The sequence below is a fragment of the Charadrius vociferus genome, unplaced genomic scaffold, assembly GCF_000708025.1.
Source record: "Charadrius vociferus isolate BGI_N301 unplaced genomic scaffold, ASM70802v2 scaffold325, whole genome shotgun sequence".
In the NCBI taxonomy this organism is placed as follows: Eukaryota; Metazoa; Chordata; class Aves; order Charadriiformes; family Charadriidae; genus Charadrius; species Charadrius vociferus.
This window is the reverse complement of record NW_009648526.1, coordinates 4,251,859-4,274,039: the sequence shown is the minus strand read 5'-3', so window position 1 is coordinate 4,274,039 and position 22,181 is coordinate 4,251,859. Positions and strand designations below refer to the sequence as shown.

The window sequence follows — 22,181 nt, the reverse complement described above, 5'->3', positions numbered from 1 at the left end:
AATCAGGTCTTGCAAAAAATATACTAAATGTAATATACCAAAAGTAAAAAAGGAGATAGATCTCATTGCCAAATATCACTTAAAGAACAATTAATCAAAAATTTTCTACTCGTTATTTTCCATGGCTATATTCCTATTAGAACCATCCTTACTTCATTCTTGTGTAAGATCAGCCTCTGTGGTATACCTAACAAAAAGTAGTCTGCCTTCTGTAAGTATAAGTGAGCTGAATTTTGTGTATTTTAAGTGTACTGTGTTGAGTCTCTTTATGTCTTGAAAGCTTAATTGTATATTCCATGCCATTCTTCTTATTCTCCTTGGTTTTTTTTTCCATTACCCAAAATAGTTTATATCAAGTATACTGTAGCTCTTTCTGATCTATAGTAAAATTATTTGAATAATTTTAAGGTAGATGTGCTATAGAAATGAAATGCTGCTTTGCTCGTGTGCTAACTTAAGATCTTTTTCTCCTGTGACTTACATGCTATCATTTCTTGAAAAAGAACCTGTTTGAATAATAGGAAAGCAGCAGTGAGGAGCAATACGTGCATTCCACTGTGGTCTCTTTAGGATCCTTCTCGGGTCTTGCTGGATGTTACCTCTTCGAAAGACTGATGACATCATGATAGGTTTGGCCAAAATCTGGGGTGTTACTCAGGTTGTGGTAGTAGGGCTGATGCAGCAGCAGGGGGAGCTATCAGCATGCCAAAGCCACAGACACTGTTGTGGTACTGCTCTCATGGAACGCTTTTATAAAGGTGGTAATAGCTTTAGTGTGTCTTATTTTTCTTGCGTTCTGTAGCTACTGCTGCTTTGCCCTGAGAATGTAAACCTGCAGCCTCAAAGTCGTACTGCAGAAACCAAGACTTCCGTGCTTCTTTAGGAAGCATGTTCTGCCCTTTTTCTCTCGCTTTCCTGCCTTCTTTTTTTAGAGTTTGCTTTTGATTGTAGGGTGTTTTTCTGTGGTTGTTGTTTGTTTGGGTTTTTTTTTTTTTTGTGAAATGAGCTTCTTAGCCATTTATTAAGTTTTTAGATGGGAAGTGGAGAACTAATAAATTGAGGAGATTTCAATATACAAGAGGACATCCAAGTCCGTTTGTAGTGATCTGGCACTTTGACCTTCTGGAAAAGCATCCCCCTTGTCCAGCAAGGTTTGGTTTAAAAGGGAAACAAAGTTAGGGACAATAGCGGCAGAATAATAACGGGCAACAAAGAAAAAGGAAGACAGAAAGCATTTCAAAGGAGCTGGAGCTAAAAGAGAAGAAGGGGTGGTAGTAAAAATTAATTGTGACAAGGTTATTAAGGGCTTTGTTTTATAACTTTGTAGGTTTTGGGGTTTGGGTTTTTTTGTGGGATTGGGGGAGGTTTTCTTTTTCAAGACTGATTACATGTGTGATGTAAGATTAATCAAGAAATGTATACAAATTTGATTTCCATAAAAAGTGGATTTGGCCCTTGATCTTTATTCAGATATTTTCTCTATCATTCTGTCTTTTTGAATACTGAGTAAAGGTAGGATATATTTTCTTTTTAGGCCGAGGTAATTGCTTTTGTAAAAGAAGTAGTATTTTTTAAGTGTCTGTAGTTAGGATAAACTCTTGATCCAGAAAAAAAGTCTTACTCAGTTAATAAAACACTTGTACTTACATTGATTTCGTTCTTTGAATACTGGACTGACTTGAATGAGAGCAATAGACCTTCATGTATGGAAGTCAGTGTCATAAAGTACACATTTGGACTGGATTAAAGGAAGGCTTTGAGATGGAAGATAGAATAAGAAGAGATATTTGTGGAAGCTGAGAGAAAGAAAACTGAATTAGGGAACTTTGTGGATGTTTGCCTTAAAGCTTGAAAAATCCCCAACCTTAAGTTGTTTAGAAAGGAATAAAATTAATGAGGGCTAATTTCCTATAGATTAGTGTAATTTTGTTCTCTAATTCTTGCTTCCCTAGTGTGAAACACAACAATACCTCCGTTAGTTTGGAGTGGGGTCTATGACAACTGGCCAGCTGTTTTCTGCCAAGTAGGATGGATAATTTCTGCTTCCTCTCCCTTGGTGGGAAAACTAGTTTACATTTCTCTTCTTTCTGCATACCGATTTTGTATAATCAAACTTCCAGGGAACAAAACCCCCTTCATTTGAGACTTCTAAACATACTTTAAACTATTTAATAATATGTTCATTGTGTTGAAAAGTCATTAGAGAAGATTAAAACACTGAAATTGTAAAAAGCTTGTTTCTTTAGGAAGCCAAGTTAAAAAGCATAAATGCGAGGTCAAAGGAAGAGATTTAATTAGAAAATTAAAAAAAAAAAACCAAAAAACCAACCCAGAACAACTCTAACCCACTTTCTATAGAAAGATATCACTAATATAGTTTGTTAGTGTTTATATTTTATTTTAAAATGTCAGTTATTTTAAGTAAACAGCAACAGTACACTGTAACATGTAATTGAGATAAACTGCTGTCATGAGAATCATGTTTGTAGTTCTTAACATTTTGAATCATGTCTTGAGGAACAGTACTTTTTTTTTTCATTATTTAATATGTTAAGAGATTTAATTAGAAAATTAAAAAAAAAAAAACCAAAAAACCAACCCAGAACAACTCTAACCCACTTTCTATAGAAAGATATCACTAATATAGTTTGTTAGTGTTTATATTTTATTTTAAAATGTCAGTTATTTTAAGTAAACAGCAACAGTACACTGTAACATGTAATTGAGATAAACTGCTGTCATGAGAATCATGTTTGTAGTTCTTAACATTTTGAATCATGTCTTGAGGAACAGTACTTTTTTTTTTTCATTATTAATTACATGTTCATGCTTGTGGCATATACCTGCATGGGGTTTATTTCATGATTTTCATAGCCTTACCCTGAACCCTTCCATGAAGTTATTGGGTCTCATTGTGTGGTATTTTGTTGTTCTGGGATCTCGAAGGCCTTCTGTATCTGTGTGTGGTTTTATTTAATTATATATTTATTGTTGGTCCTCCTTTAACACGGACTAAGGATTTTTTTGAGTTATCTTCTCTACCTGGATTATTCTGTAATTCTACAAAACCCGCCCCTTGGTAACGCCCTGTTTAGGAAGAGCTGAAAAGCCCGGTAGCAGAGGAGGCTGCCAATAAAACTTCATCCTCAAAAGGCCAGAGATTTCTTTCAGAACAACAACAAGTTAGGCTTTCCAATTAGTGTTCCAGGGAAATTCTTGCATACAGTTGGGTTAGAGAAGCTTATTCTATCCAAAGCCTCCTGCCTTAATCTGCATTAAGGTATTTCTCTTGTTTAACATATGCATATTAGGGTAAAGTCATGGAGGAACAGTTTGGAAGTTTGTTGTTTAATCATCTTTCAGACTGATGTCAAAATCCATGGTATGTCAATGGGTTTCAGGAGGGCTGTACACAGATAAGAGTAAGTTTGCTATGTGAACCCAACTGCTTACGCTTTGGAAATTATTTTCTTAAAAATGTAATAGCAATGCTAAGTGGGAAGTTCCTGTTTCATTTTATCTTCCAGTAAGCATTCACCCGTGTGCTTCGAGGTTCTTGTAATGCTCTCAACATAGCATGTTTTATTTATATAGAAATTTTGACATATCAATATGTCTTCGTGGTTGATGATGTTTTCTGTTCATTTTTGTTTGTTAATTTTCTTAACATGTAACTTTCTGGAAAGTGAAAGTGAAAAGGTTAGGACAGGAGCTTTCTATTTTGAGGGAAATCAAAACACTTTCCCTATGTTCTGGGAAGGTACTTTAATAGAAACACCCAGATGGCATGTGAAGTAAATCAAAATAAGTTAAAGTATGCTTCCCAAATATTTGTGTTGGAAGGACTCTACACTTTTTACTTCATAGTGAACATTTCTTTTGTTACTTGGAAAATATATGTTCTAAAAATACTGTGCTGTGAGAATGTTTAGACTTCTGTAAACAGGGAACATGCAACCTAATAGGGGTGTATTGCAGTATTAAATTGCTGTACCAGGAAAATTAAGCATCTTCACTTACATGACTTTCATTATTTAGGAATCAATGGCTTTCTTCTTGAAACTTCTTCTTGAATAGGTAATAATATTGATAAGAAATAATGTTGATACACTATAGTTAACTTTGAAAATATTCTTTTCTTCTCGAGTTCTGTTGCTGATTGAGAAAAGTAAGCCCCTGGAAACAGTTTCTAATGATAAAAATGACTCTTGGATTACAGTTCAAGCATAAATAGAATTCAGCTCATTCGCTCTGTGTCTTTTTCTTACAGAAAAATCCTACTAATTGCAAAAACTACTACAAAGATACAATGCACTGGTATATTTAAAAATGTTCTTTTTCACTGTCATACTCACCATATGCTTTATACTTTTTCAAAGGCCTTTACAGATACTAGTTTTAAATAGCATTATCTTCAATGTTTGCATCTGAGTAAATATCTATTCTGTATTTCCTGATTTATTTATAATAATAATAATATTTAGAAACATTAAATTGTTGAAAATCCTAAAATTGTATTAAAATTAAAATTAACATTTCAGATACCAACACAAAAATGTATTGATAATTTATCAGTAATACTTTTCAGAACCTGATTAATTCCTCCTTTGATGAAGCTGTTTTTTTTCATCCAGGAAGAAGAAAGACGTATGGCATCTGTTGCAGCAAGGAAAGAGGAAGAAAGGAAGCGTGAAAGCCATAAACAGACCTTGCTTAAGGTATTTTCTATGGCTGATCTAAGCCTACTGTAAACCAGTTCACAGCAATTATCTGTATCAATGTTTTTTGCTGTAGGTCTTTTATATCCCAACACGCCTCTCTGTCTTTAAACTTTTTTTTTTTACAGCTTAAGCAGTGCACTCCACAACTTAAACTCTCTTCAGTCAACTATGCAAGTTACGCTTTAGTAAAAAAACCCAGTTGAACTCATGAGTGTGATTATATGTGAAAGGATGGCAAACTCCATTTTCACAAATCCAGAGATAAAGTAAATCCAGAGTAAAGTAAAGGACTTCTCAGTGATTTCAAATTCCTTGAACTTGGTCTCCCCCGTTGCAGGTGAGTGCTCTAACTGCTGCCACGTAGGGTGTTCTGAAGTAGTTTTTCCTTCATTCTTTCCTGTTGAAGTTGTTCCTTTTTATAAAAAGAGTTAAGCGGTCATCAGAGCAACAGCTAGACTACAGTTGTCTTCTTGTTCAGAAGAGTGCTTATCTACCAGACCACCTGGCCTGGTTAATGCTTATATACGTGAGCTGGAATAGCTCTAACAGGGAAGACTGGGGTGCACTCCAGAATACTCTTATGGGGCTGGTGACTAAATGACCTATGTTGCTAATAGGAGACCAAAGTTCAAGGATTTAAGAGTATCTCATTCCATTCGTTGTGTGAATATCGCCATCTGTCTCCAAATCGTTTTTCTTTGGAGAAAGAAGAAGTGCTTACAACTTTTTGTCATCCAGTAATGGTTATACAAAAATTCAGTTTGGCAGACAAACAAACAATTTTCATGTACCCATATTGTTAAGTTGCTGAGGTAAAATCGTATTTCATAAAGGGGATTAGACTGAAAGCAATTGCAGGAGGCTGTAAGAAGTGTAGCGAATGTGTATAACTGAAAAACAAAGACACAAACAGAATGTTAACAGTATGTTAAAAGACATTTGAAGTATATTTAAAAAAAAAAAAAAAAAGCCCGGGAAACCTAAATATACGAATGGGGAAAAAATAGAATTCCATGTCTAATGCCTAAGAATATATTTTGATTTCCTGTGTATTTGTATCCCTGTATGTTTTGATTTTCTGTTTAAACAAAACCAAACAAAACACCAAAACAAAACCAACAAACATACAACACCCCCCCCCATAAACCAATATAACAAAAAAGTCTTAGATACAGTCTTTTTTTTTTTCTTTGTTAGCAGTGTTGTGGTTTGTTTTGTGGTTTTTGGTTTTGTTTTGTTTTTTCCTGTAAACTACTGATGTATTTAAAGTCTCTTCAGGTTTGAAATTTTGGTGCCAGTTCTTAGTAATGTGAAGAAATGGGAAATTAGTAAATAACATTCACACATAGTGTTATTTTAGGCTGTTGAAATGCTAACTGTGTCTCTGGACTGGAAAAAAAGTAGGTGTTTATTGAAAGTGTTTATTTGTAGATCATGTTCTTAACCATTGATGTAATGTTTTCTTATAGCAGAGGGATTGTTTGTCTTGATGGCCTAGATTTCTCAGTTCACTTTGCTAGTGAATACTGCCCTTAGAAGAGAAAAATAATTTAAATGTGTAATGCCATTGTTACTCAACATTATGTGAATGTTAATCAGCACTTCAACATCAATCATAATTTAATCATGGTAGCTTTCTTCAAATAGTTAAGTGGCATAAGAGCCAAATGCCAATATCTTTTTCACGATTCAGTGATTTTGTATATCTTTCCTTTGTAAATATGTTCTTGTGTGTTATGATTCTGGTTTCGTTTTTCCTGTTCAACACCTTTGAATTGAAAAGAACAAATCTGCTCAGAGATACCATGGCCAGTGAAAAAAAGTTGCCAACTACAGGATTTTCATCAGAGTTAAATCTGAAGAAAATATTTAGTGAATCATATTCTGCAATTTTCATTGTTGTCACTTTCTTCCAACCTTTCTTAAACTATATGCAGTGTAAATGAAATTATATGCACTCATTCAGTAGCAAACAATTGGTGCTTTCCTGTATTCCTTTATTCACATAAAGAAAGTTTATTTCAGCAACGTCATCTTTTCTTTTTCCCTTGCTGGTACTTGCCTACCGTAATAGTGGAGTTTCTTCATCTCTTTTTTTCCAAACTATTTTTTCATTGCTTAAAACCCACTCCTCTGGGAAAGTTTGAGATGTACTTTGAAATGTGCAGAGAGTATAAATCCTTTCCAACAGAGGCTGAACTTAATATTTACTGGAACAAGGAATAGTTATTGCTAGCAGAATATTCACACTTCTGAAATTTGCTTTTTGTAAAATTAATTCTTGGAAGTTTTCAAAGCTCTGTAGGAATCCAGCAGCCCATAACTGAGGGCTGACAAAGCAGTAGACTGTATGGTAGTTAAGATTATGAGGAGACCCTCATCCTCCAGAACAAACAGAATTTTCTGAATGTGATTGGCAGAATATGCTGACTATTTCAACTTCCCCTACTTTCCGTGATCTCAAGCCGAGTCATCGCTGAAGTCTGTGAATGTTGGGTGCTTAGTGTTCTCTGACCAGATAACATCATAGCGCTTTGGGCAAATTCAATGTGAAATAGAGTTTTGAGCTCTTTACGATGGAAAAACTTTCAGAAGAAGAAAAATTTTAAAGTAGTTTCCATGTACTTTCAGTGTCAGTTATAGACAGCTATGGACATAATTTTTATCAGTGTTTAAAGTCTAGTAGATCTATCTCTGCCTTATCAGTCATTGAAACAGATCATAGTATTTACTCTGAGTCTAATAGCTGCAGCATGAAGGATTTGCATGGAGGTATTAAATGTTTTACTCTGAAACATTAAGATGCGGTTGTTCTTTATTCTTAAGGGAATACCTAGGTTCCACAAATTAGCAGTCACAAATGGTGAAATGCTTGCTTTTTTGTTGATCTACTATTTTCTGTTTTGCAAAGAAATATGCATTTGTAGTGCTTTACACTTCAGATCTCCAACACTGAGTATTGTGAGGAACGTTCTTAGTGAACCACATTGCACTGATGTCCACAACTCGCCCACTGTGAAACAAATTATGTGAAAACATGATGGTAACCGTCACATGTTACTTTTATAGATTAAATCCAGGAGAATAGCAAGTAGAGGTTAAACTTAATACATCAAAAGCATTAATTTCAAATAGTAAAATGAGGTTTACTTGGTCCCCTGCCTTTTTCCATAGACATATCAAATAAATTATCTTTTTTTCTCCTACTTGAAAAAAGGGGCTATAACAAAACTTTGTGCTTTATGTTGATTTTTTTTTTTTTGCAGCCATAGAGTCTGTCTTAAAACAGAAATGAAAATGCTGAGTTCTAAAACAAATAATGCCTTTCTAGCCTTCAGGATTTTTGGTACAGCCTTCTAAACCTTAATCGATATTGTGTTGTTTTCTTGTGCCTTCATCAGCCTGACAAAATATTCTAAAGGAGACGGGAACTAATGTAATGATATTTAAAATTATGGTATTAGATAGACTTTTAACACTGGTAAGACATTGATAAAGGTTATGCTTAAAGGAAATAATTGTTAACAGGGATTTGCCTTGTCTGAGATCCTTTTAGACCTAATTTAAGATCATTGCAACTGGAAGCTGACAAGTACTTGCTGTTTCAATCCAAAATTTCATAGTGTTGAAGTAGAATATTCAATAGTACATCTGAAGAGCATGTACCTTTTATCCTTCCCCTGTTTATGAGTAAAATTAGTGACAAATATACAAGCTGCCTACGGACTGCTGTTTGTACTACAAAGGGCAAATTCAGATTTGCCTTTCTCCCCCTCATTCCAAAATATCAGGATGTTTGTTTGTAGTCCAGTTCCAATAGCGACATTATGACATATGTGAGAGAAATTAAAGGCTGCTTAGAATATCGTGGGGTTTTGATACTTCCTAAGAGTGGGAAGCTTTAAATTAAGGATGTTACTTTGTATGGACTTGAAAGCTACAGTTCTGTAGCAACGTCAGTTTAGACTGTGATATTATAAATGAAGAAGTCATTGGCTTTGACTGATACTCTGTTTTCTCCATGTCTTGTGAATGTAAATTTATTTTATGCTAAGCTTCGCTATAATATTTTCCTCTCAAAAATTCCAAGTCACTGTTGGAGTTTCATTGAGAGTAGTGTGACAGTGAGACGGCTGACTCCCAGAGAAGTGGAGCTGGTTCAGAAAAAACAAATGGAGTGACACTAGCAATGCATTTACCCTTTGATATTATTTATGTTGTGCAGTTTTCATTTGAGAGTTTGGCTGCCAGTCCATGAGCTCTTACAAAGCACCTTGTTCTTTAACCTTTTAAAGTATGCTAAATTGGATATGTTAAATAATATCTATCTATATGTGCAATGGAATAATAACCTATATATAGAATCATAGATAATTGACAGGATTTGCATGGCTATACAAGAACAAGTACTTAACAGACTTTTGAAATACTGCTTTGTTGACAAGACTTGTTTAGAATATAAAAAGTACTTTAAAAAATATTTTAAAATATTTGAACTTAGATCTGTTGTAGTCCTTGTGTCTATCATGAAGGTAATTCCATTTTCTGTTCTTAAAAAATTGACTTTTTCCATTCTTTTTGGAAGATAACATTTCCCCCCACACAGAGTATGTTGCAGTTACTTCTAAGACTTAGAGGAGTTGCATAATTGTCTTAGCTTAGGGCTAGGGTCGCTTTAGCAGCGTGGAGGAAAGTACAGGCAGTCAGCCCTGTTTCATGGGAGGAGTATTACAAATAGCTCCAGACTGTCAAAATGAGACTTCTGTGGTTATCCAAACTAAATAGTTCATTATTTCGAAAGTTGTGGATTTATTATGTTACTTTTCTTGTTTCTGTTACTGCAAATTTTGCGAAATCATTGTTTGCTGGCAGTTATGCAAAATAGCACTAGAATGATGCAGTGATTTTAATGCATAACCAGCAACCATTACTATTCTCTCTTCAATTTAACATGTTTTGATTAAGCAGCATATTTCTTTCAGGACAAACAAGTGTGTTGATACTGCACTGTCATAACTTGTTATGACTTTTATATCTTGTTTCAGGAAAAGAAACGGTTAACAATTTGTAATATTGCTCGTCAGTGGGAGATACAGCAGAATCGAATAGCTCTTGTGGATTCTTTAAACCAAGATAAAGATAATGAGCCCTGTCAGATCAATGGCAGCGCTGCATATGTATTTCCTGAAGAAAGCAGGTATTTTATTGGGAAATACTACTTCTTGTTCATGTCTTATATTCCAGGTTACTTCTCACCTCTGAGATCTCACTGTACTTCATTATCAAAAGTAAAGCATTCAAATCAATCCTAAAAAGGTGTTTCACTTTGTGATTAAACCTGTTGGCAATTAGTGATAAGTAATATATATTAGACAAGTAATATGAAAGCAACTCACTGACTGAAGAAGTACAAGCTAAATTGTTATGTGATTTTGCTAAACAAGGGAGGACTTCATGTTTGCAAGAAGTGTTAAATATGAATTCTTGACCCTTCTTAAGGCTGTTCATTTCTTTGACAGCTTAGATTGTTGCCTTCAATTGTAGTGAACAAAATGAGGATGTACAAGCATTACAAACGTTTGTAACATCTTTGTGTATCGAGAGGTTTCATAAACCAAGTGTTGAATTCGTGATCTTAGTTTGAGCAGCAGTATCTCTTACTGTACTGCTTTCATACCTATGCTGTTTAAACAATAGCAGTTCTTTGACTTAGTTTTATTCCAAAGATAGTTTTTGTATTGTTGGTATAAAATATATTATTTTTGTGACACACTTTGTGGCTTGCTTATTTGCAACTAAAAGGTGGCCATCTGGCATTGTATATAATTTAAAAACCAAATGCAGAACTTGGTGAACAGCGTGTGCCTTGGATTGGCTAATACCAAACTAGCACACTTGCAACCTGGCTAGCTCAGGCAAAAGCCTGAAAAAATAGTCTGCGTGGATTCAGTAGCAAGTACAGCTTCTTCCTGTGCCTGATCAATGCTGGGAACGTCAGGTACAGGCAGAAAGTCTTTGCCTCTCGCTAACAGAAAACATCCAAGTTTCAGTCTAGTATTGGCTAGACCCGGGTTTTATTTCTGGTCAAGTGCTGCATCTTTTGAAACATTTTTTTCTTCGCATTTTTAAATTGCTATAGTCCTTTCTGTTCTTGTGCTTCCAAAGCCTTCCCCAAACACGTTTAGTCACTGCTTTCTTGGTTTCTTCACAATTTAATTTAGCGTTAGTAATCATCCCCCGTAACCAAGTCCATGTAACTTGGGTAGCTTGAGCATTGTCCCGTTAATGAGCAGACTCTCCTTGCTTGAGAAATCATGATTTTAAGTAAGATACAGTTGTAGGAAAGATCTTGGTGTAATGCTGTCTCTGCCTATGCTGAATACAGTGACTAAAGCTGGTTTATTCCATGTAGTTTCCTGACCATGAATGTTAGGATTCTTTTGTCAAATCTACAGTAATAAAATATAATGCATAAAATCTGTTTCCATGTTCTTGTGAAATTTTTTGCAGTTTAAGATTTATAGACTGCGTTGTAGAAATAGAAGTGGTTACTTAAATGAAGTATCAAATGTTACCCCCCTGGAGATATTAATAAAATAAACTGTGAGCTTTATTTGCATATATTAAAATTATCTCATGCAAATTACAGTGCATTTAGTTTTCTGAATTGGAGACTTAGGTTTGGAGTTCTCTCTTTCCATGAATGGTTAGAGAAATGAAAGTGTGATAGTGATCTTTATCGCCAATTTCATTAGTTTAAACAGATTAATGAAGATGTGGCAATCTGTTAGAATTGAGAAGCTATAGATAACCCTACCATTTTGCCTTGATGCCTTATTGCTCTTTAAGCTCCTCTAAGTTAAAATTGACTTTGATCTACTACCGTGTTTTATAATAGTGAAGAATTTCAGAAGATGTTTTCAAGATGAGTGACTAAGCAATAAGATGGCAGGTGAAATTCAGCATAGATAAGTAATTACAGCTTCACATATGAAGTGGTGGGCTCTCAACATTTCCAATCGGGAGTGAAATCTTAGAGTTCTGGTTGATTTTTGTCAAGAAAACATCAGTCAAGTGATCACTGGTAGTCAAAAAAAGCAAAAGAAATTAAAAATACTAGGAAGGTAGTAAAGAATATAATAGTAACAATCATTACACAACTGTCTAAACCTGTGATTTGTGCTCATCTTGAATTCTCTGTGCACTTCAGGTCCAGTCAGCTGAGTGTATTGTGTTGAAAGTAAGACACAGAGATGAGAGTTGAGAATACCTGGATTTACTGCTTAATTTTAAAATTGCTCTTGTGAATTGGAAAGCTCACATTGTTTTAAATAAATGCTTATTCATCCCTATTAATTGAGGATTAAACAAGGATAATAAACCATAAGATTATTCCCATTTGTAAGCAGAATAATGAATCCTGATATCCTGATCAGATAATGTGACATATGGGTTTGAGGAAGGAGTGAAACTCTTGTCAAGAATAAAAATGACTGTTCAGTACTGTGAATAGCATTATCCTGGATTGGTTTTAACAACTGTCTGTTCTTAAAGCGCTTACTCATGTCATAACTTTTACATTTCATATAGCAAACAGAATGTGAAGGTGACTTTGCTTGAATAAATACATTGTTTGAAGTTGGTTTTAGATGTCTAAAGCAACACCAAGTATGTTAAGTTAGCATTCTGAGTTAAACTTTTTAAGCAGGTTATTAAATATGAGTGATTTTAAAATTCTTTTTAACCCCCCCACCCCCAACTCAAATACACCCAGAGCCTTTCTGCCAAAGAGGTAGAACATTTGCAGTGTTACTTGACGGAAAGAGGATTTTCCAGCTCTTAGTGGTTTTTGACTACATTGGGTACTGCACATGAATGAATGCTGAAAAATGCAATCATATTTGACAGTTTGGTTTTGGTAAATGAAAGGACTGTCATTCAATAGAATGACATTACTATCTCAAAATAATCTCATTTATATCACTGCATTTTTATTTCCTTCACAGGTCTCTTGATACAATATTGAGCAGTGCAGTACAAGGCTTGTCTGTTCTTGAGTCTCATTTAGTGGAAGTGGAAGGAGACACCCTTTGCTTGTATGGTGCTGGAGCACTGGAGTGCCTGGATCGAAACTGGAGTGTTCAAACAGCTGGAATTATTGCCACGGTCTCCTTTATGTTTATAGACTTTGATGAAATTGTTCAAGTGTTAACAAAACTGAAGATAAAATTTCCTAATTCTGTGGTAAGAATGCCTCAAACTTCAGCTGTGTGAACAGCTATGGAATATGTATTCTCTAATAAAACTTTAACTTGGCATGGTCACCCTTGAGTGCTTTCATGTAGATATGGTTGCGAATGACACATTTGGTTGGTGTTATCCCGTAACCCTAACTTTAACTTGGTACTTCTCAAAAAGCAAGACTTTAATTTAGATTTTCACACAGGGTAGAGTTTTCTTTTTAGAGTGGTGACTGTTTCTCTAAATTCCTTTGACGTAGCTGATTATTTTTAAGTTGCAAAACTGACATGTAATCAATTCTACAATATTGTTATGGATCCATGGTATTAAGAGGCCTTCATTTGTGTTGTGAGTTCGAAGATCAAATAGCTGATAGGATAGAAAGAGAGGGGTAAGATTCAAAGGGAATAGCTACCTAAATCAGTACAGCTCTTGGAATCCGCAGTTCTTGATGAAACAAAACAATGTAAATAAGATGTCCCTTTAGTACTCCTTTTTTCCCTTTTTTTTCTTGGACACTTAAACCAGTCATTTTGAAGCAAATAGTAAAATAGTGATAACATACATAAAGCAACTTGTTACTCAGTCCATATGCCTCTTGAGCTCCTTGCTTCTTTTTAAGGTGCTCGGTGTAACAGAACTTAATGGTTTCATTGAGATAGATAAACTTGTCTTACTTTCCCCACAAATTTATCTATCTCAATTAAACAGTTGTTTCATTGTGGGGTGAACAATTTGGGGGGGATAGCAGACTCTCAACTAAACTTCTGTCTTCGCTGTCAATTTTTCATCCTTTCCCATCCCTCAATAAGGCTACCAGGTAGCCAAATATACCATGCTCATAGGAGCACTACCGTAGGGCATGGTGCTAAGAAACAGCACGGCATGACTTCACGCCAGCTTCCTACGGCCCAAAAAGCAGAACATTTAAAAACACGTATTGTATTTATTTCACATGTGGATGTTGCAGTTGCTTTACTTAGAGAATTAAAATAAACATTGCTCAAGTACTATCACTGCTTTTTGTAACATTGAAAATATCAGTGCTGTTACTAAAGGGTTTATAAATTGCTTAGGGGCTTGTAAAGTTGACATGTCTAAGTATACGTAATACACCAATCGGTTGATACATTGACGTGTTTTGCCACAAAGACCTCGAATGAAGTGAGCTCAGTTGCTTCATCAGACTGTTTATTTGCGTTTGAAAATTGTTTGAATGGCACAGAGTAGCAAGCATTGTGTTCAGTCTTTATTGTTTCCTTATTTAATTTATTGTGGTTTGGCTTTTCTTTTTCTTTTAAGCACCTGAAGTTTAAGGAGACAAATCTTGTGACGCTGCAGCAATTCAATGCATTAGCCCAGATGCATCGCATTGAACAGTTGACAGTTGATCCTCAGGGAAATCCGGTTGTCAACTTTACTTTGTGGAAATACTATGTTCTGTTTAGACTGAACCATTTTAATCTACAGAGGGTAAATGGAGTAAAGGTAGGACAGTGTTGCTTCCTTCCTACTACTGGTTTTAAAAGATAAATGAGCATCAATTTTTAAAAAACAGATGAATTGCTAATAAAACGAGCAGAACCCTGTCAGTGTCCTTTCAATTTTGGGGGGTAAAAAAATTTAAGTACACTTCACCATAGAAGTTCTCGTGCTAAGCGTTAGTTAAGTCCAATTGCACTGTGTGTTACACTTAGCAAAGTTGGTAGGATTCTTAGTTGCCGTAAAAATGTTGTACGGTCTCAGGTGTTTGCAATTGCAAATGACAGTCCAAATCTATACCTGAGTGATTGGGATACACCTGAAGGGAAGATTAGTATTATTTCTGCATGTGTTTCTAAAATAAATAAATAACTGCATGATTCTACTTGATTTTAAGAAGTACTTATTCTTTACTATGTTCAAAACGATCACAGTGCTGACATTGACTACTTGTGCAAAAATGTGTGTTTAACAGGCTACTTAATAGTTTACAGTATATGATTATGTATATTTTCCAGTGTTATAAAATGTAGCTAAAATAATATTTTGGTCTTTAAGCCTATCACAGGAAAAATTCTGTCAAATAGATTTTCTTTCTTTCTTTCTTGCTTGCTCGGTACAAGATCATTAATGTGCGAGTGTTTTTGTGGGATGTTTGTTTTATGTTTAAACAGAAAGTTAGGACACTATTATTGCTCTTTTGTACTTTGTATTCCCCTTTACGTCAATTGAAAAAATTCATTCAAGCATATAAAATGGTTATTTTATACTTGGGCTTTGATCATAGAGGGAGTGAGAATAGTTACGATGCAACACAATATTTGAATGTGCATTCAATTTTAAATGATAAATAAGTGTAAGTGGTGTTATGAAAGTTAATTAGAGCAAAAATAATGCATAGCTTTAGTGTTTAGAGCTGGTTGTCGTCATCATCGTATGTTTTGGATTATATATTTTACTTGTTATCTGATACAGCCATAGCATGAATGTTGTGGTTTACTTGGGTTTAGTTCTGTAAAAAATGCGTTGGTTGCACAGAAGAGCAGGAGAGGGTTAAAGAGCTTACCTGAATTAACTGTCAGAGAAAGGATAAGAAAAGATGAAGGATGAAGGCAAATATGACTCACTCCAACAGCACAGTATCTTGGGGAGTGAGGGAAGTGATAGTCAGTAATCCCATGAAAATTTTAAAATAACCTTTAATTTAGTACTTCCCAAAAAACACCCATCAAAGTTGATTTATTTTTTTTTTAAAAAAAAAAAAGTTTGAATGTGGGTTTAAAGTTTATTTCTTTTTTACTGCATCATATTTTCAAAATCAACACTAGTGATTCAGATTAAAAGAAAACAGCAGATAAATCTTACTGGTTTGGTCTTCATGGAGAAAGAAAGAAAAAAGAAAATAACTATTTAAGTAGACTTTTTGTTATGATCTCAAGGTCAGCAAATTCAGACTTCGAAGGAAAGCTTTGCCTTTAATAGTGCTCAGGGATGAATTTAGGAAATGTAGCATGGCATGCTTTTTATGTAGGACATATATCAAATCTTAAATATGTATGACTGAAGAATATTTTTGTCCTCAACAAACTTTTTCAGCCAGACCACGCTATATGAAGATGTGCACACAGACATTTTTTCCTAGTGTCATAAATCATTTGAAAAGAGTCGTAGCCAAGCAGAGGAAGGAGATGAACTCTGATGACTGTTTTTCATTAGTCTACAGCAGAAGTCATGGTATCCAGCTTTGCAGAGATGTGTTACCTTTTTTTTTTTTTTTTTAAATCAATACTAGAAAATCCTGTTTCAATGTAAAGAATACAAACCTCTGAAGTGTACTCTCAGACCTTAGTTCAGCCCTGTGTAATAGTTTCAGATGATGGAAAGGGAAATGTGCATATTCTGCTTATCAAGTGGGCGTAATGCTTGTGAGGACTATTGTGTTGCCAGCTCTGAGGGTACATATAGTTGGGGATTAAAAGCAATATATACTAACTGAACTACCTAAAGAAATTGCACTCTAGCACTTCTAAACATACAAAAAAAAAAAAAGGAAGCTTTTATTTTCTCCCCAACCTCCCCCTTCCGTTCCAATTATGTTCCAGGCTAGAAGCTGAGTGTTAGTCTCCCCCAACAATCATTTTGTTCCCTTGTCAAACTGTTACATCTACTAACTGTGAAGAAGCAAATTCTCTTCATTGATTTACACTATTTGAAGTTTTCCCCAGTGATAGTAATCTCAGATTAATTAAGAGTTGTGAAGGCTTGAAGTCACTAAACTCGAAAACGCTTTATGCCAAGTGGTGTGGCATACAATATAACAGATGCATGGCGTTTACTGAATTGGTGCCTGTTTTCTGTACTTGGCATAATAGGCTTACATTTATGTGATATTACCGTTACAATCTTTTTGTGATTAATGGAGCAAACAATATACTGGAGTAAGATAGAGAACATGAGTTTCTGTGAACTAGAGAGTGTATTCAGCATTGCTGTCTCTGTTGACCTGGTCCTTATGCTTCTCTTAACATAAATAAATAAATTAAAATCACTTATTTCTGCAGCAGACATTTCTGCCTGCAGTGGTCTTTGTTTCCCTAGCTGCCTTCTGCACTCTTTGTTTTAGACCTTGCTTCTGTTAACAGACTGTTTAGCGAGGTCATCTCCTCTTAGGCTACTAAGACTTCTTTAATTTTAAGTGAAAATAAGCAAATCTAAGCACTGTGCAAATGTAATTGACTTTACATTTCTAATTTCCTGACTTAGGTTTTTTCTGGTGAATTTCTCCCTGCATTATGCTGTTGCGGTATACTTTAGGCAAGGGTAAATTGCATAGTCTATAAACATTAAACAGGAATATAATAAAATTACATTAATTTGGATCAAAATTCCATTTTACCCACACATTTGAATAATACAGAATACAAAAATTGTCTGGAAGTACTTATTAAAGTTTGTGAGTTTTGAAGTTTATTTAATAAGGGGTTGCTTTCCAAAAATATGTTATAATATGAACGGAAATTAAATTTGATCCAGAAGTTAAGAAGTCACTGAGTGCGTTTCATTGTCCTGTGTTATCCAGGTCAGATTTAGATGATCATAAAGATTTCTTCTGCACTCGCTAGAAAGCCAGGAGTCTAGAAACTGCGCCAACAAGCTTTTGGCAGTTGAAGTCAGTTCATAGTCTGGCCATCGGAGCAGGAGAAACACAGGCCATGGGCTCCAGAGGTTATGAGCCAAGAGAAACAAAAAACAATAACAACCACCAAAAAATAAACCCCTTCCACCTTCGTTTTGCAAAATTGAAATGTGTCAAATTAATCTTGAAAATTTTTCAACCGTTGAAAATTAGGGACATCTGTAACTTATGTTGACGCAACAGTGTGGACGATATTTAGAGAAGTATAATGGAGGAACACTTATTTTGGGGGTTTAAAAAATGCAGAGAAAATACTCTTTTTTTTCCTTTCTTTTTTTTCTCTAAAGCCTCTCTTTCTATAAAGTCTTTTCTATGACGCTGTGAAAATAAGAGAGACTGTAAGTTATCTTTTCATATGTGGGTGCCCAGAATCTTTTCATTTCTCCAGCATAACTTGATCAGAGATTTTCCAGTAGACCGTCTGTAAGTGCATGCAAAATGGAGCAGAATTAATATGTCTGGCCTTCAGATACTCAATGTAAGAAATTGTTACAAAATTCCTCATTTCGTGAAGACTATCATGAAGCACAATGTAGCATGTGTATACATTAGTTTCCAGAATTACAGGAAATAAAACAAGCACAAGTACCTCATTTGGTTTCTTTCAAAGTACATTTAAAGTGCCAGTAAAAGCAAATGTACATTTTGAAGATTTGCCTGGAACAGATCTGTATGTAGTGTTCTATATAACAAATTTCAGTTAATTCTCAATGTACAGATGTAATGAAATATGAATGTGCCAATTTTGAAACTCAGCTTTTTTCTTTTTTCTCCCCCTTCCCTCACAGGTTACTGACAATGATATTGTAATGGCAGAAAGGCTCTTTGGCATTCTGGCATATGTAGCATCTTCTGAGCTGCCACATTATCGCATGCTTTCATTATTTGGAGAATCTAGGTAAAACACAGTGAACAGAACTGGAATTTGTCCAGACCATGTTGTTTAATTCTTTTGCACACTATCACGATAAATTCTTTCTAGGTAAAAAGATAAAAAAAATCACAAAAAACATCTTACAGAAGGTAGTTTCTCTGGTTATTGCAGAAATAGTAGCATCTCCTGATTCATGTAGCCAGAGGTTTTCACAGTAGTTGTATGAAGTCTGCTGAATAGGATTAAAAGGCACGTGCACACAAATGTACTGCTTGTTTAATTCTCCAATTATACTGGTATTGGTGAAAATTTATGGACTTTCACAATGAAGACTGACTATTTTTAGTGGGTATTTTCTAATGGGTGACAGTTAACAGATTTAAGAGTTGGTGCTGTAAGTAAAAAGCTGCTTAAACAACCCCTTTTTTTTAGTCTTCTATAGATACATACTTTATAAAAGTTTAAGCTACAGGACTTCTATTTAGGAGATGCTACATGATGTATGTCAAAAAATCAATTGTATAGAAGCAAATTAACAGAGGAATATTTAGTCATATGTATTTTGAGTAACTTGAGGATGCAATAAACTTGATGGCTCATAAAGTACATGTTCAAAGGGAGAAAAGGAAAAGAAACCCTCGCAATCACTAGAAACATCTGCACTTAAAAAAAGTTTCTAGTAATTAAAACTGTAAATCCCTTTATTATCTTTTTCACAGGAGGAAGCAATTCCATTATCTGCTGGAGGGAAAGGGAAAGAAATCTGGGATTGGGAGTGAGGAAAGTAGTGACAACAGAAGAAATGGAGTGGAAAGCAGAACTCGAGCAACGTTGAATTACACAACAAAGGACTTTCATATGGAAAAGCTTGAGGTAAGAATATCATTACAAAATACTTTAATCCTCTATTATATAACTTTAGACTACTGCTCACAGGATTTTTCTGTCTATCGTGTTTCAGTTGTGCTATTGAAAACGGTGGTTTTAAAATATCACTGCTTACCATGTTTACGTGTATGATCAAACTGATCTATGCCAGAATACCAAATAGTGGTCAGCTTCTGTCTTTAGTGAAGTGATTCTTGAACAGTGCCACACTCTTAAATACATTCTCGCCTACAAACCTTATAGTCATAACAAAATGTATCTGCATTGGTAGAAGATAAGAAGTGAGCACAGTTTTCTCTATAAAGAAGAATGTGTATTGCACATGTTAGGATTTTCTAATGGAATTAGGAAGTCAGAAAGTGTATCCCGGTATGAATTGGTGAATAACACCTTCAGACAAGATTTGAGATAGTGCAGGCTGTAGTAATAAAGAGCTGTTTCCTAGCTTTTAGATGAGCTACAGGAAATTAAATATATAGGAAATGTATTAGGTTTAATTATTAATAAAACTGCAAGCTGGCTTGTTTCAGACAAGTGCATCAGTCACGCTTGTTTTAGTTTGCATTTCTGATCTGCTAACTCTTTTGCTTGGGCAGAGAGAAATTGTTCCCAGGGAGGATATGCTTCTTTCAGCCACAGTCTCCTTTCTGAGCAATCATCATGAGTTCTAGCTGTATGCACCCTGCTTCCCACATTGGTCCCGATATTTGCTTTTTGATTATACGGAAATATATAAATCCTCTATTTTAAGAAATTAAATCAAGTTCAGTAAACACTGAATTCAGTTACTGCGTTGTGGTTTTGTTATCTCAGATCCATAGCATACAAAAAGACAGTTGCATGTGTGGAGAGATTAAATTAAGAAAACATTTTAGTTTCAAAAGCTGCGATAGTAGCTCTTAAAACTTTGAATGGCATAGAGTAAGACAGTGAGGCATTCCTCTTGTCCTTTACCATGGAACAAGCACTATAATAAGCTTGGTATTGGTACAGTCCATTAAATATATGCATTGTTTTCTTTTCCCAGTGCAGCAATTCACACCTTGTCCTTTGTTACAGCGTTATGGATGTGACAGCAGTTATTGCAGGATGTTGCAAGAGAAGAGTAGGACAGGCAAAAAAGACTGATTCCAGTTTCCCATCAGCAGCAAACTAACATAATAAATGTGATTGAATAAGTTTATTGCTAAAGATGACAGTCTAAGTAATTGATTAATAATTTTGTTTTTTAGATGAAACAACTGGAAAGTATTTTCTCTGCTTTATTACTCATTTAAGAAAACTTCCGTTTTGATGGCCTGAAGTATGACCTAACATTTTTAAGAGTGCAATAAATCAAACTAGTTAGATACTTAGCACCAATAAAACTTACTGTTCAAAGCTTATTATGGTATTTACAGAAAATCTGCAGAAACAGGGATTAATACAGTTTGAGTGACTAAAATGTGGAGATAGTAGTTGCGTGAAGTGCAGTATTATTATTATTATTGGTTCAGGTTACTTCAGCATCTAATGTAGTATGTGTTAGGAACCACGCACTTGCCAGAGTCCATCAGGAAACCTGTGGAAAGGATGCATACTGGCATATTTTTCTGTGACAATATGCTTAGTTCTTGTTAGGGCAGGTAGATAGACGTATACTTTCCAACTGCACTATAAGCATGAAAAACAGGGAAGGGAAAGGAGAGAAGAAAGGAAAGTAGTCTGGTGCTTAGTAATTTCTGTAAATTTTCACTGCTATGCCAGAAGGCAAAAAAAAAAAAAAAAAAAGTCGTAATGCCATTAAAATATACTTACATGACTACTTAAAAGTGGATTTCAGATAAATTGATTAATGAATATAATCTAAATATTATGAATACAGTAAGATTCAGTGGCCACACTCATAAAAGCTTGACTTAGACCCTGGGCTGTGCAACTTAAAACCAACACAAAAAGGTGTACAGTGGCCTCTTTGCCTGCTAATCACTACGTTCTTTAATTCATTAAATTTTTGTGGTGGCTTTTCGGGTTTGCTCTTGTTTAACCTTTTCTTCCTTTGTCTTATACAATGTGTAATGGTTCTCCCATGCAGGAAATCAAGGAAAGAAAAACATTTTGCCAGACATACGTCGAGAACTTGGTGAAAGAAGCAGCTGACATCAATATGAAAAATGAGTCGTTGCAGAAGCTGTGGCCTCAAATGTTCATTGAGCTTGTCAGAGATGCAGTGATAGAAATACGCAATAAAAATTCCTACATGAAACTCTGCTTACAGCGGATCACTGATCAAAAACAGTAGACTCAAGGCTTGTTGCCTTGTAAGCTTTTGGGTTCAGTATTCTCTGATGTTTTACAAACTTAAAACAATAGAATACAAAATTACCATCTCTATGGCATACTTCACCCCCCGCCCCCTAAAGAATGCCTTTAAATCTTGATTAACTCTTGATAGTTTTGAAATAAACTTGCAAACTGTTTTAACAATGCTTCCTTAGCTAAAGTGATGAGATAGCATAAAAGTAACTTAGTGATTGTCATGTTTTACTGAGTTCTGTTGACTTTTTTCTGCTACCCTTGCTTCTATAGTGATACAGCATTGATTTTTTTTAAAGAACAAACTTACGCTCTGCTTGCCTTATTTTTTTATTGAATGCTTTTCAATTGTCACCTTTTTGACTGCTGCTGTTTAAAAAATATCAAGTATAGTAGCCATTTTTTTATGAGCAAAAGCTAATAAATTATTTTTACACCCTGAACTTGATGAAGACTTATTATTGTTTAATTTGCGAGATAATAG

At 34.8% G+C, this 22,181-nt stretch overlaps 1 protein-coding gene across 1 annotated transcript in view; it reads left to right on the top strand.

Moving 5' to 3' along the window:
• The window catches only part of LRRC49 (leucine rich repeat containing 49), a 54,596-nt gene extending 32,616 nt beyond the window's left edge, over positions 1-21,980 (top strand). The window contains exons 11-17 of the mRNA XM_009885780.1: positions 4,635-4,718; positions 9,767-9,918; positions 12,728-12,965; positions 14,265-14,450; positions 18,429-18,538; positions 19,234-19,387; positions 21,477-21,980. Of these exons, the coding sequence (XP_009884082.1) occupies positions 4,635-4,718; positions 9,767-9,918; positions 12,728-12,965; positions 14,265-14,450; positions 18,429-18,538; positions 19,234-19,387; positions 21,477-21,683 (1,131 nt within the window). The 3' untranslated portion in view covers positions 21,684-21,980. The remainder of the gene's footprint in view (positions 1-4,634; positions 4,719-9,766; positions 9,919-12,727; positions 12,966-14,264; positions 14,451-18,428; positions 18,539-19,233; positions 19,388-21,476) is intronic.
• The last annotated feature ends 201 nt before the right edge of the window (positions 21,981-22,181 follow it).